The 20,504-nt window shown below is 54.4% G+C and overlaps 10 protein-coding genes across 10 annotated transcripts; 4 read left to right on the forward strand and 6 right to left on the reverse strand.

Moving 5' to 3' along the window:
- Window positions 1–53: 53 nt before the first annotated feature.
- On the reverse strand, window positions 54–1,431 carry MYCGRDRAFT_24632 (uncharacterized protein; the record flags this gene model as incomplete). Its single annotated transcript, XM_003849138.1, has 3 exons — window positions 54–179; window positions 261–1,260; window positions 1,316–1,431. Coding segments are annotated over 3 exons (1,242 nt in total), but the record flags the coding sequence as incomplete, so codon positions are not given.
- A 231-nt stretch (window positions 1,432–1,662) lies between these two features.
- On the reverse strand, window positions 1,663–3,351 carry MYCGRDRAFT_110972 (uncharacterized protein; the record flags this gene model as incomplete). The annotated part of the gene is made up of 3 exons (XM_003849137.1): window positions 1,663–2,826; window positions 2,923–3,183; window positions 3,254–3,351. 3 exons carry the CDS (start codon window positions 3,281–3,283, stop codon window positions 1,870–1,872), a joined length of 1,248 nt encoding a protein of 415 aa, XP_003849185.1.
- Window positions 3,352–3,976: 625 nt separating this feature from the next.
- Window positions 3,977–5,281, reverse strand: MYCGRDRAFT_76141 (uncharacterized protein; the record flags this gene model as incomplete). Its single annotated transcript, XM_003849136.1, has 5 exons — window positions 3,977–4,092; window positions 4,162–4,230; window positions 4,285–4,359; window positions 4,415–4,486; window positions 4,540–5,281. 5 exons carry the CDS (start codon window positions 5,279–5,281, stop codon window positions 3,977–3,979), a joined length of 1,074 nt encoding a protein of 357 aa, XP_003849184.1.
- A 687-nt stretch (window positions 5,282–5,968) lies between these two features.
- Window positions 5,969–6,838, forward strand: MYCGRDRAFT_48694 (uncharacterized protein; the record flags this gene model as incomplete). Its single annotated transcript, XM_003848759.1, has 1 exon — window positions 5,969–6,838. The coding sequence occupies one exon, from the start codon at window positions 5,969–5,971 to the stop codon at window positions 6,836–6,838; it is 870 nt and encodes a 289-aa protein (XP_003848807.1).
- A 53-nt stretch (window positions 6,839–6,891) lies between these two features.
- On the reverse strand, window positions 6,892–7,962 carry MYCGRDRAFT_48997 (uncharacterized protein; the record flags this gene model as incomplete). Its single annotated transcript, XM_003849135.1, has 1 exon — window positions 6,892–7,962. One exon carries the CDS (start codon window positions 7,960–7,962, stop codon window positions 6,892–6,894), a length of 1,071 nt encoding a protein of 356 aa, XP_003849183.1.
- A 613-nt stretch (window positions 7,963–8,575) lies between these two features.
- On the reverse strand, window positions 8,576–10,719 carry MYCGRDRAFT_110974 (uncharacterized protein; the record flags this gene model as incomplete). The annotated part of the gene is made up of 2 exons (XM_003849134.1): window positions 8,576–9,663; window positions 9,716–10,719. The coding sequence occupies 2 exons, from the start codon at window positions 10,452–10,454 to the stop codon at window positions 8,576–8,578; spliced, it is 1,827 nt and encodes a 608-aa protein (XP_003849182.1).
- Window positions 10,720–12,766: 2,047 nt separating this feature from the next.
- MYCGRDRAFT_76143 (uncharacterized protein) lies at window positions 12,767–14,708 on the forward strand (the record flags this gene model as incomplete). Its single annotated transcript, XM_003848760.1, has 3 exons — window positions 12,767–13,577; window positions 13,629–13,994; window positions 14,048–14,708. The coding sequence occupies 3 exons, from the start codon at window positions 12,928–12,930 to the stop codon at window positions 14,427–14,429; spliced, it is 1,398 nt and encodes a 465-aa protein (XP_003848808.1).
- A 988-nt stretch (window positions 14,709–15,696) lies between these two features.
- On the forward strand, window positions 15,697–17,132 carry MYCGRDRAFT_96123 (uncharacterized protein; the record flags this gene model as incomplete). The annotated part of the gene is made up of 2 exons (XM_003848761.1): window positions 15,697–16,217; window positions 16,289–17,132. The coding sequence occupies 2 exons, from the start codon at window positions 15,697–15,699 to the stop codon at window positions 17,130–17,132; spliced, it is 1,365 nt and encodes a 454-aa protein (XP_003848809.1).
- Window positions 17,133–17,896: 764 nt separating this feature from the next.
- On the forward strand, window positions 17,897–18,697 carry MYCGRDRAFT_76146 (uncharacterized protein; the record flags this gene model as incomplete). The annotated part of the gene is made up of 1 exon (XM_003848762.1): window positions 17,897–18,697. One exon carries the CDS (start codon window positions 17,897–17,899, stop codon window positions 18,695–18,697), a length of 801 nt encoding a protein of 266 aa, XP_003848810.1.
- A 40-nt stretch (window positions 18,698–18,737) lies between these two features.
- MYCGRDRAFT_76149 (uncharacterized protein) lies at window positions 18,738–20,452 on the reverse strand (the record flags this gene model as incomplete). The annotated part of the gene is made up of 5 exons (XM_003849133.1): window positions 18,738–18,972; window positions 19,037–19,338; window positions 19,396–19,637; window positions 19,689–20,143; window positions 20,196–20,452. The coding sequence occupies 5 exons, from the start codon at window positions 20,450–20,452 to the stop codon at window positions 18,738–18,740; spliced, it is 1,491 nt and encodes a 496-aa protein (XP_003849181.1).
- Window positions 20,453–20,504: the final 52 nt, after the last annotated feature.

The following is a 20,504-nucleotide window of genomic DNA, read 5'->3' on the forward strand; positions in this document are numbered from 1 at the left end:
CCTGCCACTCAGAAGCATCATACCTTATCATCATTCGTCGCAGTTGAGAGTGCTCGCTTCAACACACCACAGAAGCTGGTGAACACTACATGGTCCTGCCCCTGCAGCCATCTCACCTCCAGCTTTCCCTCCAGACATATGATCTTGACCGCCAGCGCTACCGGCTCTTCGTCTTCACTCTCGCTCTCGCTTCCGTCTTTCATCTCTGCATCCTTCTCGACCTGCTTTGCCTTGCCGCTCTCTCCAGCCTTGCCACCAACCTTCCCCCTCCCCTCCTCCTCAAACTTCTTCTTCCTCCTCGCCGCTCTCGACCATACATTCTCCTTCGCAACCATGACACCCTCCCCTCTCCCCTCCTTCCACATCCACCTAACATCGAACCCCTTCACCAATTCGTCCACTTTCCTTCCCACCTCCTCCCTGCTCATCTGACCCCTCCCCTCCACAGTCTGCACCGTTGGCTGCGGCAGCACACTCACCACCAACTCCCCATGCCGCCCAACATCATTCCTCACCCTCAAATTCCCAAAACTCCACGCCAATCCCCACCTCTTCGTCCCACGACCCGGCTGCAAAGACGTGACCGCGAAATTCGTAATTCCTTCCTCCTTTAGCTTCGCGAGCACTTGCTGGAGAGAAGAGAGTTTGCTAAGCATAGCAGTATACCACTGTACGCGTTCCCGTAGCTTCAATGAATCTTGCAGTATCCTCAGTACGAACGCCACGTCGCCGCCAGGATAGATCATCTCATTATCCGCACCGGTCAGCACGGGCGTTGGTCCGCTCTCATCATCCACTGAACGTTTCGTCGCCGCCAAAAAATCTGCGTGCGAGTCGTAGAAAGGCGGGTTAGTCATGATAAAGTCCAGTTCCTCCACTTTCAGCATATCGAGTGGCAAGAGCGGATTTTCCGGCGACATCTGCTTCAACTTGACTCTCTTCTCCAGCCCATTGTCTTTCACATTCCGTGTCGCGCATGCAAGAGAGTGAGCATCCACATCCGTTCCCAACATACGCCACTTCTCCCTCGTGCTGCAAGCCAGCAGGGCGTATATGCAGCTCGCTCCGACCCCGATGTCCAGACCCGTGACTTCTCGCGCGGGATCCGGTGTGTCGCGATAAGTTGGAGAAGAGGTGTCGAGGAGGTCCTGAATCCAGCGGACGTAGTTCCAGCGCACGGGGATTGGAGGGCAGAGACGATTTTGAGGGAGGGTGAGTTGGAGAGAGAAGTCTTGCTGGAGGAGAGAGATGGAGAGTTGTCTTTGAAAGTCGTCAGTCGGAAAGTGGTATTTCGAATGTTTCAAGAGAGACTCACTGCACGACTTTCGGGTTTTTGAAGTCGATGAAGCCTTTTCGTTTCGCGGGCGCGATGATGGCGGCGAAGTCCGGCGAACTCTTTGCGAGTTGGTCGAAGTCGACGTCTTGGGAATAGTACGGTATGTCTTTCATGGTCGGATGTGGGGAGAATGATGTGGTTGATGGTTGTCATGCAGATAAGATGGAGAAGTTCGAAGTGAAGCTGTATCTGAGGTACACGATGCATCTCGTCACACGACTTTTGATGGCTCCTAGAAGGACGCATACACCTAAAGAGACAATATGCCCGAATCAGTTTGGGACGTCAACACACAAAAGCGAAGACCCGAGGAGAAGTAAAGTTGTCATGATGAACTCGAATCTTTTTGATGAGACACACACTATTCAAGATCTACACGCTTTCCATGTCCACGCATGCTCGCGGTACTGTCGAAATGTGGAGCGAGGAAGGTATCACAAATAATGCTCCCGAAACGCCGCGGCATTGCCATGCCTTTGCCCATGAGACCCATAAAATCAACGCCGCCACCGCCATTCTGTATATCATCACATCTAAAAGTCTTCATCGAAAGCAAAGTCACCGTTCATGACGGGTGCTGGCTCAGCGTCAGCACCCTCGGCCTTTGCAGCCTGCTTCTTGATGCTGTCCATGACACCGGCCTTTTGGTAATCACCGACACGCTTCTCGAAGAAGTTGGTCTTGCCTCCAAGGGAGATGTTCTCCATGAAGTCGAAGGGGTTCGTGGCGTTGTAGTGCTTCTGGTTGCCGAGTGCCAGGAGGAGACGGTCGGCGACGAACTCGATGTATTGGCACATGAGCTTGGCGTTCATTCCGAGGAGCGCACATGGGAGGGCGTCTGTGAGGAACTCCTGCTCGATGACGACAGCTTCGGTGATGATGTCTTCAACGACTTGGTTTGATGGCTTGTTGTTGAGGTGGGAGAACAGCAGGCAGGCAAAGTCGGTGTGCATGCCCTCGTCACGGGAGATGAGCTCGTTGGAGAAGGTGAGGCCGGGCATGAGACCACGCTTCTTCAACCAGAAGATCGATGCGAAAGATCCGGAGAAGAAGATGCCCTCAATGGCGGCAAAGGCGATGAGACGGCAGGCAAAGGTGGAGTTCTTGTCGGAGATCCATCGCAGCGCCCAGTCAGCCTTCTTACGGATGCATGGGATGTTGTCGATGGCGTTGAAGAGGTACGTGCGTTGCTTGGGCTCGCTGATATATGTGTCGATGAGGAGGGAGTATGTCTCGGAGTGGATGTTCTCCATCATGATCTGGAAGCCGTAGAAGCAGCGGGCCTCGGGGATTTGCACCTCTCCACTGAAGCGCTCAATGAGGTTCTCATTGACGATACCATCTGAGGCAGCGAAGAAAGCGAGGACGTGGGAGATGAAGAAGCGCTCGTCGTCGTTGAGGCGCTTGTTCCAGTCGTGAAGGTCCTTGGAGAGGTCGATCTCCTCGGCGGTCCAGAAAGAGGCCTCGGCCTTCTTGTACATTTGCCAGATCTGTTGATGCATGTCAGTCTGATGTCCAATGTCCAAAGTGCTTCACGTTATTGACGCGTGTACGCGTCGCGTGTTGCATAATTTTTCCCAACTCACCTCGTGGTATTTGATCGGGAACAGCACGAAGCGCTGACCGTTCTCCTGCAGTATGGGCTCATCCTCCAAGTCTTCCTTGCCTGATGTTGCTGTGACAGCTACGACCTCTTCCTCGGGCAACTCGGGAATGCCCTTGATCGGGACGGCGACCTCGTCGGATGCGTATTTGGCCTCGATGTTCTCCTTGTCGGCCTCGGATGACTCGAATTGCGGCTTCTTGATGGGCGATTCCATCTTGAGGGACTCCATGGCGGAGGTGGCCTGGTAGAAGTCGAGTTAGCGATATGCCCTGATGTCCTGAAAATCCGTGGCGACCACGTCATTGCCGAACCTTCTTTGAGGGAGTGGTTTGCACGCTCATGTTGTGTGGGTATCGATGCTGTCGCTGGAGAGGAAGTCAAGTGGCAATGGACAAGCAAGAGGAAAAAGTGTTGTAGTATGATGAAGGTCGGAAACAAAGAAAGACGAGTGGGTACAAGAGGTTAAGTAGACCAGCAGAGAGTCGCGTCTCCCGGCGCGCTGTTTATGCGGGCCGCCGGGACTGTCTGTGCGCACGCGTCCGCGCTTCTGTCTCACTTTCTTTCCCTCTCGATCCCAGCCATCTTCCACTTCACGTCACCATCTGACCGTTGACATTACGAATTTCTACGATATCGCATCGACGTCCGCCTGCTTGGCACCAGGCAGGAAGGGCGCCATGCACGCACAACATCAGCAGTCTCCGTCTTGGAAGTGGAACGATTCGTTCACCTGCTGACCACGACGTGTACTCATATATGTGCTTGATGCTCGTGCTACGAGTGAGAGGTCCCATAGAGCCATGCCTTTGCGGCGAAGACCTCGTTCACTCCAGCTTGGCCGCTCGCTTATGATACATCTCTCCAACGAGGTAGGACCCATCAAGGTCGCATGGTACATACTGACCACAGAGGAGAATCACTGAATCAAGTCTCGTCCTCTGGGCCCTGCCGCATGGACTTCTAGGGTCGCAGAAGTAATTCGCATGAATCGAGACAGTACGCGATCACACAGAACTTCCGGAGCTTCGACTGGATCACAACTTCAAGATCTCAGTCTCAACCTGGGCGAAGAATTCTCGCAGCTTGTCATCCAGCCACTTCACGTCCTCCTTGCTGTCTCCTGGTCCTCCTGCCCAGTGGCCCCAAATACCTGCAAGTACACTGTCAGCCAGGTCCAGTGCATCATGGTATCATTCGCGGTCATGGTCTCGCCGCTTACTTGGAAAGGCTTCACAATGGCCAATGCCAGGTCGCATGTCGGCCACTTCGATCTCCGAGTCTTCAGGTGCTGCAAGCGGCATCAGGATGATTCATTTCCTCGACAATGGTAGGCAAGACTCACGAAAGTAAAGGTCGGTCTGGCAGGGCAACACCAGAGCTTTCGCTTTGATGCCTTTCATTGCCGCTGAAAAGTCGCCTGCACTGTTTCAGCATCCACTCACATCGGCAGCGGTCTTCAATACGTCACTCACCATTATACGGCTCTTGATCAGAGCAATCACCCGCCTGCCAGGTATACAGCATGGCGACCATGTTGTCCGGATCTGACGGTATCAGCAACGCACGAAGCCAATCCTCGTCACGACCACTGCCGTACCTTTCGACAAAGCCCAGGCTTCCCAGAAGTTCACCATGAAGTCCTCGATATCCTTGAAGCCAAGCACGGACTCATACAGCTTCTCACGATAGAATGCCTGCGAGAAGCCCCAACCAGAATACACTCTGCCCAGCGCCTTCAGTCCTATCTCCCGCTCTTCCGTACTCCAAGCGCGGTACTCCTTCTCACCCGCTTCTCCTTTACAAACACCGCCACTCGCAGCTCCCTTCCCTCCCAGCACAGCAACTTTGACACCCTCCAGCATGGACTGATTATGCAACGCCGTCTTCGCCGCTCCACAAAACGGCACGATCAAGTCCATGAAGTCCGGGTACTGCGTCGCCCACTGGAATGTCTGGCCTGCGCCCATGCTCCAACCCAGGACGGCGCGGGCATGCTTGATGCCCAATTTCTTTGTCACGAGCTCATGTTGTGCGCGGACGTTATCAAAGAAAAGGACTTGCGGCCATGGTCTGACATTTGCTTTGTTACTCGGCGAAGAAGACTGTCCATTGCCGAAGAGGGCGACGATGATGATGAAGTACTTGGAGGGATTGAGAGTCTTGTCACTGCCGATGAGCCATTCGTTGTTCTCGATCACGCCAGAGTACCAGGTGGGATAGATGACGGCTGGGAGAGAAGCGTCTCCAAAGGTCTTGTAGGCGATGTGCGCATCGGGAATACTGCCACCATTCTTGAGAGTGAAATCGCCGAGGGAGTACGTCTCGTAGTCGGAGGCCATTGCGGGTGAGGATCAATGTCGATAAGAATACATTCACTCGGACGATGCACTTGCTTGCCTATTGAGAACGGCCGCGAGGGTGGTCATACTTCTATATCTGTACCGCTTATGAATCTAGCCCCGCCCTTTATCTACGCCCTCTTGGCCTCCGCCGGAGCGATGTCCTCTGGTGGGGTCGAGTCGATAGCTAAACCGACCTACCTTTCCTACTGTAATGCCTTTCATATTGACAGGGATGTGGTTTGCATTGCAGTGTATGACCGAACCTCCCAGCGAATGCTAGCTCCTCCTTATTACTGTTCCAATTGCGAAGAATATCAGCAATCATGTTCCACCAAATGAGAGGCAGAACGGCAATCGATGGCTTAGAAATGTTGTTGCCGAAGTTCGGACGACTTTCCAGCTCCCGAGTGATCTTTTTGCCGATGACGTGAGCCGCCTACATTACTACACGGCCGCCGCTCTCTTTCTTTCTTCGATGTAATGAACAAGCAGTCCACACTTCTCATTCAACGGTGCAACCTTCAAAAGACGATTTACATAAGATCACGGCCATTTCCAGCATACACAAGATCCATCATGTCGTCCGACCAAGAGCAGAGGAAAGAGGACACGAAAACCCACGAGCAGTGAGGACAGCCCAATGCCACTCAGCACTCATCAATATGCTAACACATCCTCACCAGAATGTACGATGCCGAAAAGGCCATCAAGCGGAACCCTCACCCGGACTTCAAGAAAGTCGAAGCATCCCGCCCAGACTGGGACTCCGCCGCAGAATGGCACTACACGAAAACCAAGAACCCATCCTGGAAAGCCGGTCAAGGCGCCAACGACAACGGCGAATCCCTCAAGAAGAAACACATCGAAATCGACCCGTATGAAGAAGGTCGTCCGGCGACTTTCAACTACAAACTGCTCATCTCGGCCATCATTCCTCGTCCCGTGGGGTTCCTCTCCACCCGCTCCGCAGATGGCAGTAGTACCAATCTCGCTCCTTTCTCGTACACGCAAATGGTGAACCACGATCCTCCCGTCTTCATCGTCGGTTTTGCAGGCGGAATGGCGCAGGCGAAGGATACGTTGAAGAACTTGCTGGAGAGCAAAGAGTGCACGATCAACATCATCTCCGAGCACTACCTCGAAGCCGCCAACGCTACGTCGGTCAACGCACCCTTTGGCGTATCCGAGTGGGCGCTAACTGGGTTGACTCCGGCGGAAAGCTCGCAGGTCAAACCCAGCCGTGTCAAGGAGGCCGTCTTTTCCGTGGAAGGGAAGTTGATGAACACGCAAGAATTCGAGAGCAGAGCTACGGCGGGGAAGAAGACGGGTGTCTTGGCTGTGATTGAAGGTGTCAGGTTCTGGGCGAGAGAGGATGCGATCAATGAGGAGAAGAATCTGATTGATCCGGCGGTGTTGAGGCCTATTGCGAGGTTGGGTGGAATCACGTATTCGAGGGTGTTGTCCGGAATTGAGATTCCGAGACCGGATTGGGAGGAGATGAAGAAAGATGCGGAGCCGGCTGGGTTGGTGCAGAGTAAGAAGGAGGGTCAGTGATGGTGTGCGAGGCTTTAGAGGGGGTATATCGTAGAGGATAAAGTGTTGATCTCTCACAGCTTACATCGTGACTCATTCTCTGCGACATCAAGCATAGCCTCAAGAAACGCCAATTCCTCCCGATCATCCGCAGCATTGATCACTCGATCTAGACGACCATCATCCCACGCAAATCCGTGCCAGAGCAAAATCCCAACATCCCGCGCAAGTCTCACCGCTCTCGCCATCACCTCTTCTTCAAGCCTTGGAATCCTCCTCTTCAGACCTTGCCAAAAGTGTTCCCTCAGCAAGTCAGCTCGCGAGAAATACACGACCTCGGCCTTGCCAATCCTGCCATGCTCTCCGTTCTTCGACATATATCCCAACAGATGCTCAACTCCCCACAGTCCAATCCCGAAAGGCAACCACTCTCCCTCCGCCCAGTCCACTATGCCCGAAACTCGCCAGTCGTCCGGGTTCACGAGGATATTACTCGGCAGGAGATCTCCATGCGTCAACACGATTGGTAGGATGTTCAGTCCTCCAGCTTGGACGGCGGTGAGGACAGAGGTCGCTTTGCGTCGAAGATCGGGACAGGGAAGGTGGAGCGATAGGTGTTGCAGTCGTTGTGGTATTGACCTTCCGATCTTGCCGTTGCATGCCCTCTTCCCCCCATCTTCCTCCACAGCAGCGAGCCAGCTCCGAGTGAAGAAAGCCGCCATACCCTCGATCATATTTCTCAGCCTACCTTCTTCTTCTTCGTCCTCCAGTTGCCGTTTAGGCTGCAGATCGGAGAACGAGACGCCGTCGAGTTTGCTCATCTCCACGAGCTGTATGGCCCTTCCATCAGAAGAAGGAGCAGAGATTGTGGAGCACGATAACAGCCTTGGGACTAGTGCTCCATGCACGCCCATTGCTTGTTCCATGATGTTTGGCGATAACGCGAATTGAAAAGGGCGGAATTGAGCTATTGTCTTCTCTGAAGGTCCGTCATGGTGCTGAATGGAAACGGTGAAAGAACAGCCTCCTTGAGCTGGCAGGGGATCGACTGTACATCGTGGGTGTATCGATTTGAGGTGCTGTAGACATCGTTGGAGCTCGTCGTTGGTCAGCTGTCCTGACTTCAAGTTTGAAGAAGAAGGCATCAGAGAGCACGAAGTCGGAATCATGATCCATCCGTAATAAATGAAAAATGCAGACGCTCTTTCGGAGCCCAGTGAGCCATGTCTGGATTCGTCTCGGGTAATGCAGTATACGTATCTCGCCGAGTAGACAGCAGCGCGGCGGAGTATATCACTATCACATGTCAGCCTTCACGCATGCATGCCCACAACGTCACAACACACCCGATCGAATCAAAGCCATGCTCGTGCAATTCCTGCAGCTAGGTAGGTCACGTAGCTCCTACATGCCAACTCCCCTCCATCCCAAGCGATTGGCCAACTCCACACACGCACGCGAGCAGTTCGCACATGAACGCTGCATGTCAGCCGTCCTGACTTCCGAGACTCCGCAAAACCCGCTCCACAACAAGAAAAAACCCATGGGGTATCGGAGAAATGTAAATCCTGTGTTCTCTCTCACCACGCTCTGCCAATTTTGAATCTTCCCTGCTCTGCTTCGCCTTTATCTCCCTCGTCGACCTCGGCACTGACCACCGCATCGCGAAGTCGCGGAGCTGTCGAATGCTCAGTATCCAGGCATTTCTCGGATTCGAGAATTTATCCAAGCTCCAGAAACAACCAACATGACATCTCCTCATGACGTCCCAAACACCGGCGCCTTGACCAGAACCGTCCGTCCTCTCACGCTGACCGCAATTCCCGCCGCCATCCGGACCCTCGGCGGTCCTGGCTCCTTGCCATGGCCCGACGCGCTCTCCGGCCTGCCCAGCGAGCTCGAACTCCCTGCCGCTCCTGTATGCTTCCCCTGAGCGGAAGGAATTTTGTTCTTACCTCCACTCCCCGTCAGAGCGGACAGCATACTTCTCTTCTTACTCGGATGGTTCTCGCCGCTGCCTCCTCCTTCGTTGAGATCGACGACATCGGAGTTGGCGGATTTGAGGGATGAGCGCTCGGCGACTTCATCGGCAACAGAAGTCGTCAGAGGTGGGATGCCGGATTCGAGTTTCATGTTATCGGGCATGATCGGATGGCCGGGCGTGTAGTATTCTATGACCACATCGCGGGATTCCAACGGTAAGTGGATGGCGATGCTCACGACCAGCTCGACGATCATGTGAACGCCACCTTCGAGGTCGGAAGGAGTTGGTTCTGTCAAATGGGTAGCAATCGCGGCGACCAGGCTGTCCTTCAGAGTATCCGTCAGACGCTGACGGTTTTCGGGACATTGTGGAGCACGCAGGGCATCGGTCAATCCTTCCAGGGTCGCCAGACGCCAATTGACCACTTTGGATGTGAGATACTCTTCCTCTTCAGCGGTTTGGGGGAGAGGAGCATATCGACGCATGTTGCGTTGAATCTGCCGGAGTTGAATGGACATGGCCGGATCGAGGTCCGGGTGGAAGTATTTCTCAAAGACTTCCTCCACCAGCCAGTAGGAGATGAAGGCGCGGCCTGCGGCGGTCATCTCTTGTTTTCCTGTGGCCACGGCATCGCGGTTGACGGATGTGACGAGCCATTGGGGTATGCTTTTCCAGCTTTTGCGAATGCTGAATGCGAGTTGGGCGATGAGGCCGTCTAGGCGGTTGAATCGTGTGGTGTATTCGCTGTCGTCGAGTGAGGTTCGTGATTGGGAGAGGCGTTGGTGTGCGAGACTGTTCTGCAGCTGTTTGACCTGGTCTTCCTTTTCGAAATAGTACTTCTTCACCTTGGTGTACTTCTCGCCTGGGTATTGTCAGCTGAAATGCATACTCAGACAATGACCACAGTAACTCACGGAGCTCCTTGTGGTCCTTGACCAGCTGAGTGACCTCCTCTTCACTCATCTCCTCGCCACTCTGCGCCGGCTGAGGTGTGCCGCGCCCCACCTGCTCTGTCTTGTAGTTTTGCGTCTGTCCATCACGAGACATCATGCCACTGTGCACGCTCTGCCGATTGTTCCCATTCGTGCTTCTTCCTGCCGGTTTCTGCGCCGGCATTGGCGCATGATTCGACATTGATGTGGATTCCTCCGCAGTGACGGATTGCTGAGTGAAACTTCGCGTTGACGTCAAACCCGGTCGAGCGTTGTGATCGGTCGGAGAGTATTGTGGTTGCGGGTCCTGGTACTGAGGAGCTCGAGAAGATTGCGTTTGATTGTTGTTGTTCAGTCCCGCACTCGGCTGTGACCCGGTCCGGGAGAGCTGTTGGTAACCCGGTTGCGCAGCCTGCGGCGGAGCTGAGGGCAGTGCTGGCGGGAGATCAGCTCCGGCATATGAGCCGCCCGAGTTGGAGTAGCTGCGGCTGCTGTGGGAGGATGTCGGTGGTGCGTGCTGCTGCTGTTGGTGATCTCCGCCCGTGGGAAGGGGCGGAGTGGAGATGCTGCCCGAACCACCACCCTGCCGCTGCTCGCGGAAGCCCTGCTCGGTGTTGAGCCGCTGCAGGCGACGTTGCGACCAACGATCCAGGGCTGGTGAGGGTCCGGAATCGGACGAGGTCTTGCCAGTGGACGAAGCGGCGTAGTTGCCGGCGCTCATGGGAGCGCTGGGAGACGGTGTGAGAGGGAGGGAGTGTAGTCGGTAAGGAGAGACGTTTCGACGAGGCGGGAGGAGGTTACAACAGTCCACGGGAGCCGCCGAAGAAGGCTGCTGATGAAGGAGGAGAGGGGTTGCGGCGCGGAATACGAGATGCGGAGTAGAGGGTGCGGAGCGGAATACGGAAGCTCCTCTGGGGGAGGATAAGGAGCGGTGTTACACAAAAGGACAAGAGCCAATTCAGAACGGCGTGGAGCAAGATCGGTAAGACCTGTGACTATTGCTATGGGGCGGGTCTCTTGGGCGGAGGAGGGCAGGACGGCACGATAGCACACACAGTGGTAGTGATGAGAGGGTGGTATCCTTTTCGGGGGTCGCTCGTGCTCGGCGCGGCTCAAACTATCGATAGTCTAGACTAATTCACCCTCCTTCTCACGCTAGCGAGTAGCCTTTTCCACCGGCGACCGCACCGCACGTCTACAAGGATGACCGGACTGTCTCTGAGTCTGTGGGCATCGTGGTGTTCTCGTAGTAAGAAGCCAGATTATTCCTCTGACTGCTCTCTCGCCCACAGTGCAGCCTGTGTGAGGGCATGTGTCGAATGACCCGGATCGAAGACTGGCCCTTTGTTTCACAGCGGTTCGAACAGACGGCGCGTCTGATCTTTTAATAGATCCCATGCGCCAAGGCATGACTCCAGACGATTCCTGCAGATCTCCATCCAGTGTGGCGGGCGGTACGAAGATTGTGGACAGAGCCTCACAGGACAGCTGGACGAAGAACATCGCTCTTGCAGACGTGCTCGAGTACCATTCAAGAAACGTACATATCACAGCCGTGCCTCAGCTCAGGCGGATTTGAGGGCTTTGTCTGAAGTGCGGGTTGTCTGCCGGACCTGGCTCGAGCACACCACATGCATTCGAAGCCCTTGCTAGTTCGGGCATCCGCTTCCGACACTTCGGCAAAAGGTCAGACAAGTTCCTTCTTGATTTAGTGATCAAGCCATACGAGATGTTTTGATTGATTAATCGACCACTGACCCATTGCAGATTTTCACATGTTCTCGATTGTGCCTTTGCGCCTCCAATGGAACCCAAGTCGGTATCTAGGCGGTATATTTCTGCAGCCAGGCTGAGCCCCTCCATGCACGGCAATCGGAAACAGCCCGCTTATTCGAGATCCGGACTGGGCTGCGGGCGATTCTTCGGAAATTTCAGCAGTGACGGACGCCTTCCGATCGTACATCATGTCGCTCTTCGCTCTTCTGCCTGAAAGGGTTCTTCGCAGAGCTTCATCGAATCGCTTGGAAAGGGCCCTGAGAGACAATCCGATTGAAGCAACTCGAAAGCAATACAGGAGGATAGGACGAGCCACCAAATTTGGTGAAATCACATCCGCATGGTAAATATCCTCCACCAGCATCGGTCATCGGCCAACCAACCAAGATCCGATGGAATGGAGTGGAGTCCTGTATTCTCGGCAAGCACATGCACGATGCCGAACCCACCGGAAACGAGATGAACAGACCCACAAGTCGACATGGACCGCACGTGCTAATCGCGATGACCGCTCCGATGGAGGCATCGTCGACATGAGGCTTCCTGGCGGGGAGCATGGGACATGTTTGGCGGTATTGCCACCTTCCGAAGGGCAGCCGATGCGGGCGTAACGAAGATGTCAAGGCCACGAGGAGCCAAGCCGTGCTCAGGATGTGTTCGATGCAGCAGTACTGCATGCCGTATGGAAGTATCGCCTGCAAAGGCTGTCATGGAAGACGAAGGCGGTAGGTATGCATCTCACTGCAGCACTATGCTTCGATCGCGCAGGAGAACTTTGGCAGAGAACGAGTTGAATGCAAGCAGATCTGCTCGAAGACCTTGGCCGAGTGAGACACGTTTGATCTATCCGTTTTGAGGCGTGATGCGTCGTGACGATCTGGCGCTCTCTCTTCACATTCACGCTGTTCGGCTGAACTCGGAACGGTTTAAGTAATCTTTTCCCCAATGATTGGTCCAGGACTTCTCGTGAGCTCCTCGGCGCACCTTGGGGGTTCTTATTCGGACTGCACGTCTCGTCGCGCTTATATATCCTTCCTGTCCGCTTTGGTCATTTTCTCGAAGCTCATATCTCTCTCCCAAACGACTCGATGAATGCTCTGTTTCATCTGCGCGATATTCTTCGAGCACGTGCTCGTTAGCTTCGTGGCAATCATGGTCGGCGCGCCTTGGCTTTTTCCGGGGCGCCAATTCTCCGATGTCCACGTCAGGTAGGTGAGACGGAGCCTGCTTTTTGCCGTCTACGGGAAAGCTACTGGTAAGAGGATCAAGGCAGTACTCCATTTGAGAGTATCGACATCATCTTGCACTATTCACCCTGTCATTCATCAAACGCCACGTACAACACAAATACAGCACTCCAACCTTGACCAGCAGAGGCCTCCGATCACAGACCGCCCTCAACCTGACACACCCTCACCATGTCTCAACGCGACCCCGATCTCCACAACGCCATCTCCCTCCGGCCGATGCCATTCCAGCACACCTACGCTGCAGACCACCATCGATCCTCTTCGCGCATTCAAACTCCCGAGCCAGCACAATCCAGCTCATCTCCCACCAAGCCAGGCGCCAGCTCCGCCGTTGAACCCTTGCCAGCGGTAAGCGGAGCGCACGAACGACCAGCCTACCACCGCAACAGCAGCGACAGCGATCGAGACGACGTCGAGCGACAGAACAGTCTTCCTGGCTACGAAGCAACCAATGATCCATTCAAACTGCGGGAGTCGATCAAGAATATTGAAGACGAGAAGAAGGCCCGGGCAAACACCAAAGCCAAGCGGGTATGCCAACCTATCTCTTCGGGACAGGAGAAGGTCAAATCACACAAGATCATCAAATTCTATGAAAATCAGAACGACAAGATTGAGAGGCTGTTGAAGCCAGTGGACGATCACGTTCGGGAGGCAAAGGAGCAGGAAGGTGCCGATGCATTGCAGTTCAAGATTGCTGTCAATGGAAGCTTTGCGGCGAATATCATTTTGGCCATCCTGCAGATCTACGGTGCGGCAGCATCGGGCAGTCTGTCGCTGTTCACGACCATGGCGGACGCAATCTTCGATCCTCTGAGGTGAGATTATACCATCTGAACTCATCGTTCCTCATGCTTACGCTAACCTAGCAACCTCACGCTCATCCTCTGCCATCGCGCTGTGAACAGAGTCGATGCCCGCCGCTTCCCTTCTGGCAAGGCCCGCCTCGAAACCGCAGGAAACATTGCCTTCTGCTTCCTCATGACCGCCGTCTCGCTGGTATTGATCGTCATGTCCATTCGCGAGCTGACGGACAAGAATCATGATGTCAAGTTCCACTACCCGTCCGTGATCGCCGTGGGCATTGCCTTCTGCACGAAACTTGCTCTATTCCTGTACTGCTTCTCCTTGAGGAACAAGTACAGCCAAGTTCGCATTTTGTGGGAAGATCACCGAAATGATCTGCTTATCAACGGCTTCGGATTGATGACGAGTGTCCTCGGCAGCAGAGTCAAGTATGTCTACTCAATGTCCTCTTCAATGATCGCTCACTGACTCCTTCTACCAGATGGTGGATCGATCCCATGGGCGCCATTATCCTTTCAGTCCTCATTTCCTACCTCTGGCTGCGAACCGCATACGCCGAATTCCAGCTCCTCATCGGCGTTTCCGCATCCACTTCCTTCCTGCAGCACGTCACCTACATTTCCATGACGCACGACCCTCGTATCACCTCTCTGGATACAGTTCGCGCATGGCACTCCGGTCCACGGATCATTATCGAAGTGGATGTTGTCATGGACAAAGAGCTCACGCTGGGTGAAACGCATGATGTGGCGGAGGATTTGCAGATGAAACTGGAGAGTTTGCCGGATGTGGAGAGAGCTTATGTGCACGTGGATTACGAGACGGAACATAGTCCCGAGCACTTTTTGAAGAAGGAGTTGTAAGAGCTTTTGCCTTTCGGCGCGACCGTGTTGCTTAGCATGGATGGAGGATGATTTGCTTGGCGATTTTGTTGACATTTGCTAGATCTATCGCGTCGGATGCGCAGAGTCTTCGAAGACGGTCGAGAGAACAGCAGCAGATGAGAGAGCGAGAATTGAGGAGACTGGAGGGCTTGCCCGCCTGAGAACAAGCTAGAGGCGCATAGGAGGATATGAGCCACAACGCCACTCATTCTTCCACGATTATATAATAACGAGATCACGAATGATGACCGAGAGAATTGACCTTCTTGAGTTGCTTTGCGCCTGAACCTTTCATGAAGCCTCAGACTGCCTCGCCACTGCAGCTGTTGTCGCAAGCGCTGCGGCTGCACGTCGATGTTTCAGCGACATTCTGCTGACACGTGGCTCACCGACAGTGCGAAATGAACATGAGGCGAGCGAGCCTCCTAGATTCGGCACATTGCTCGACTCATGAAGCGGTGGTGCTACTCTCGGGTTCGTCAAGCAAAAGGCATCGTCGGCCAAACAGGCCTGAAACCGAACGAACATCTCCGAATACTGTTTCCGACAGACGAGTGTGCTGGCTTTCATGTGAAGACCCAGATCTTATGTGAAGAATGTTGGCTATATGGTAGCAGAGCTGAGAAGTGCAGGGATGCCTTGTGCGACAAGCGCGGAGTCCGGAGAGCTGCCAGACCTCACCTCGTTCGGGACTTGGACCCATGAGTCGCCAATTGCCAGGATCATGACTTCTCGTACCTGTTACAGCTTCTCGGCCTTTCACGCACGAGATCACAATTGACAGATACCCGCGACTTCCTACCACTGTCGAATGATGGAAAAGAGTCGAAGAAAGCCGTTCGGAAGTGCCGGCTTCCATCACCATAAAGTCTCAGCCTTAAAAGTTCTTCCATTGCATTGACATCATCGTCAGTGCACCAAGTTCCGGCCGCTTCCTGACAGAAGTACATATAAGCATGGGGCTTGCGCGGGACGATTGTCCCGAGTCGGCCGAACAAGATGGGCTGGGATCAGCTTCTGAGACGTGAAACGTGTGGTGTTTGTCCGCGGTGCTGGCCGTTTCGCATAGCTGGGCACTGAGAAGTCGAGAGCTATCGCATTCCGAGAGTTCTCTTGGTTTCTTGTCCCCCGCTGGAATTTTTCGTGAGAAGAGAAGCGGTCGAGAGAGTCGTCAAGATCAATTCCCATAGCTCCGATCGACCTGTCCTCATCCGCCGGCGGCTGAAGTCCAGACCAACAAGCAGCCATGGACCAATGGAGCGAAAAAGACGCCGAGCGAGGAGAGCAGGAGCAGGAACAGCAACGAGCGCCCTCCCTCGACCAGCAATCCGTCGGCATCACGAACACCGATCCAGACCGCATCGAGCAAATTATCGAGCCCTCCAACTTCGACGAGCTTGACCAAGCCACATCTCTGAAGCGACAGTCACTCACGTATGGTACTGATCGGGAGAAACACCTCAGTGCCGAGCTGGAGCGGGATCAGTACAAACGTGAGTCGGTGGAGACATCGAACTATCGATTCTCGCAGATTACAGCGAATACGGGAACGAGCGTGGGTTGGGGTGATGATCCGGAGAAGAAGTCGGAGGAGGGAGAGAGTGGGGATCAGGTCCCGCCGTTGAGGGAGGGAGAGGCTTTGCAGAGGCCTACTCACACGCGAGCGGCACATAGTCAGGCTACGACGGTCGGACTGAGCAGTAGAAGAAGTTTGCCGAGTCTGAGGAGACGAGAGACGAAGTTGGCGCAGAAGGAGGCACATCCTTGGTGAGTTTGGAGCACGTCCACTTTCTTGCGAACGAGAGCAGTGAGCTGACATAGTTCTTCTCCCAACACAGGCAACATTTGGGAATCACCTTAGGCGGACCCATGATCATCCTCTTCGACCTCGTCGTCCCGTGTATAGTCTACTACAGCTGGTACGACGCCCACCTGCGCTCCCGAAACCGGAGATGCCGCAACGAACACCCCAACGAAGATCCCTGCCCCATTCCCCGACTACAATACGACTCCGACATTCTCGGCTACGCCATCATCTGCTTCGGCTTCGGCGAGCTCTGGATCCTGCTCTCCCGCGTCCATCGCCTGTACTACCACCAAGACGAATGCGCGCCGCTCTTATCCCGCCATCGGTGGGAACTCGACGCCACGAGTTGGGTCTACGCCGTCGCGATGATCCTGGCATTGATCCCGTTCGTCATCGGCTCGGAACTCGAACTTCAACACCTGTACCTCTACTCGCCGTGCTTCATCATGGGCTTCCTGGGTCTTCTGATGTTCGTCACGACCTGCTTCTCCTTCACCCTGCCCATCGGCATCAATTCTCAAGCGAGAGGCACCAAGCTCCGACCGTTCATCTACTACGCCGCGGAAGACTTCATCGCTGTTGACGGCATGCAAGACCGGGAATTCCGCGTGCGGTATAACGAGCGGTACGAGACGAATCGCCAGTTCAGACGGTTCTTCGTCATCTTGACGATTTGGTGGATGTGTGGGATTGTGATTTACATTGGCTGTGTGTCGGCCGTGATCTGGAAGTGTGAATTCCATACGGCGTTTGGATTGTCTTTGGGCGTTCTGTTCAGTTACATCGCGATTTGGGCGGGCACGAGTGCGATTATGGTGCACTACGAGATGAAGCGGGAGCATCTGGCGTATGAGAATGGCGAGATCGAGGCGTGAAGAGGGAGTGGACTGGGGAGGACAGAAGAGATCTATATCACATCGACAGCATGTTGCAAGTTTCATTACTATACTCATGGATACCTTACTCTCATTATCCCTCTTCCAAGGTTGTTGTGCAGTGCTCATCAATGTCTCGCATCAAACTCCACTAAATGCTCCATCAAAAGGATCATCAATCCATGGCGCTACATTTCGCCGCTTCAGCCGCCGAAAAGTCAAGACCCCGCTTGCCCGCCATCTTCAGCCCGAATCCCAGCCAAATGGCGTCAAAAGACCGACAAATTTCCTTTGACGCAATTTTGTTCGTCCATGCTTCGATGATGTGACGCCGGACAACGAAGACTTCCAGGATCAGTCGTTCCGCAGGAGTGAATAAGTTATGGCGAAACTTCGCTCCTTCTTCTGCTGCGTGTCCTCCCTCTCCGAGTCCCGTCGTCCACCTTCCTGTGAATGACAACAACCCCACCACGCTGAAGACAACAACGATACCGCATAGACGCTGTTACGTACAACTATACCGCCCTCGACATTAGCACGGCGCAATCCACTCCACCTTGTTGAGCAACGCCTCGCGATAAGCCAAGTCCGACGTCCTGAGCGCCAAATCTCCCAACGCGATCCTTCCAACGCGGCCTGTCTGCAGCCCACTCGATCCAGCTCGACGAGCTTCATACCAAGCTCTTGCCTCGTCCGTTCTGTCCTCGTCCTACGATTCGCCTTCCTCTTCCTACCGATCAGATCCATAGCGAACACCGCCCACGATGTCCTCCTTCACCTCCAGCGGACGCTCGGAGTTCATCGATCTAGTCCGGCCTCTCCACGATCGTCTCTCCCATTACGATCCCACGGCACCACCCACATCGCAACCGAAGAACGACGCTGCAGATCCCGCCAAGGCAGTTCCGCAGAGCTTCATCGACGCCATGATCGTACGGGAAGAGGTCTACGTTAAAGAGCAGAACATTGCCTTGGAGAATGAGTTGGATGAAGATGATGCGAGGAGTTTCCACTGGGTTGCTTATGCGAGCCTGCCGTCAAGTGCTGTGACTGGAGCGGAGAAAGGAGGTGGAGAGGTGAAAAAGGCGAGCACAAAGATCCCGATCGGGACGATACGTCTGGTACCTCCACCCCACGCTCCTCATCATCAGAGTGGGACAGCAGGAGAAGGTCGTGACTCCCCGCAAGCACACGGAGAGCCATCGGAAGCATACATCAAACTCGGTCGCCTCGCGGTGATCAAAGAGTTCCGCGGTGCGGGAATCTCCAAATTGCTCATCGAAACAGCGCTCTCCTTCGCAAGGCAAAATCCTCACGAGGTCGGTCCGCAGATGGACCTCACCGAGGCGCTACAAAAAGGAGTGGCATCAAACTTCAAGGGACTGGTCCTCGTGCATAGCCAAGTCGGGGTGCAGAAAGTTTGGAAGAGGTATGGTTTTGAGAAGGATGAAGCGATGGGAACATGGGATGAGGAGGGTATCGATCACGTCGGAATGTGGAGAAGGGTGGATGTGCAGGGCGGGAGGAGAGCAAGTAAGCTGTGGACGACGACTGGACATTCTTGAATGTGGAATATGGCACGAAGCTGCATGACTTTGGTCTCACCTAGGCCTGACCAAGCTTCTTCCTCCTGTCCCTTCTGAACATCGCCCAGACCGTCCACGTCACGAAACCCTGAGCCACGAACGCGCATGTACTGAAGATCCAGCCCTTCAAGAACCGAGGCGAATCGACTCCCGGGAATGTCAGGTACGGCAGCCATGCCTGAACGGCGTAGCCAAAGGAGTTCATCATGCCGATGACAATGCTTCGCTCCTCGGCGTCGGAGCTGCAAATTTCGCTGGGACAAACACCACAGTCAGCAAGAATGCAATAATTTGGCAACGGTCGACAGGAAAACGCACTTCGCCCAGGCCATCGCCAGTGGACCATACGGCACATAAGCTCGGAACATGATAAAGGCCCACCACTTCGCTCCTTTGGGTACGTGCCAGATCGCCAATACGATCGACACGGCGAGGCCAAAAGCCGTGGCTATCGTCATCACTCCTGCGCGGTTGCGGTAGTAGTCCGAGACGATGGCAAGGGAGACGGTCAGCACGAATTGCACGGCGGCTTGTGCCGTCGGAATGATATTGACCAAGGAAATGGGATATTTCTCGGACTTGAGCCAGATAGCAAAGGGGTTGACGGAGCTTGAAGGGCCCTGGCGAAGTTTTGTCAGTACTGCTTCTGTTGAGCAGATGGCGGAGGAACGTACAACGTTGATGAAGATGATGTACAGCAATGTCAGCAGGTAGACATGCCAGCTTCCGAAAATGCGCTTCCATGTGCACCATCCCAAGTGTTTGCGTGGCGCTCGACCGACGGATTCCATTCGCTCGCGGCCGAGGGTTACCTGTGCGGATGTTAGGTAGAAGGCGCGGGAGTTTTCTGGGAGATCTGGAATGAGGAAGAAGCCGGCGCAGGCGATGGGAAGGGAGATGATTCCATCCATTATGAAGACTGAAATACGGTTAGTGGATATCGCAGACTTGGTGAATGGCCTATACTCACGCCACTTCCAGCCAGGCAAGCCGTGTGCTCCGTTCAATCCTTTGTACACTCCCGCCTGAAGGTAGCCGCTGAACATTTGCGCCAACGCACTCGACGCGTGAAAGATGCACGCTCTTTTCGCCAGCTCCGACGGCTTATACCACGACCCGAGAATGGTATGTGCCGCTGGATAGAAGATACTCTCGAACAATCCGACGAAGAAGCGTATCGCAACGACGTGCTGAGACGAGGTGACGGCAGCCAAGCTGAATGTCAATACTGTCCAGGCGAGCTCGCAGCTGGGGATCCAAATCGAGGGCCTGATTTTGGTCAACAGAATCTGCGAAGGGATCTGGCCGACGACGTAGCCGCAGGTCCAGGCGACGTCGATGAGGTTGATCTCGTTCTTGTTCATTGACAGGTCCTCTTTCATGCCGGAGACGTAGGCGTTGGCGATGTTCGTTTGATCGAGATTTCTGTGGAAGAGTCAGCCTTCGTTCGAGCCTAGGTAGCGGAGGGATCACATACTTGACGAAGTATCCCAGTGACAAGATGGTCAGAACGAAGATGTCCAGCCGCCGGACGAAGGCGACCTCTTCCTTGGATCTCCCGGGTTCGTAATCCCAGATGTACGACCACCATGGCACTTTGACCCTCGCCTGCTCGGTGGAAGAAGGTCGACTCTTCGTGGTGATCTCGTCGTCGGACGGCAGACTCTTTGTCGCGGCTTCATCATCGATGGTTTGGACTACCAGTTCATTCTTCTTTTGGTCCGTTTGGGCCATGGTGACGCTCTTGACGATGGAAGCTCGTCGGATCTCAACGGCGACTTATAAG

The sequence above is a fragment of the Zymoseptoria tritici genome, chromosome 10, assembly GCF_000219625.1.
Source record: "Zymoseptoria tritici IPO323 chromosome 10, whole genome shotgun sequence".
Lineage (NCBI taxonomy): Eukaryota > Fungi > Ascomycota > Dothideomycetes > Mycosphaerellales > Mycosphaerellaceae > Zymoseptoria > Zymoseptoria tritici.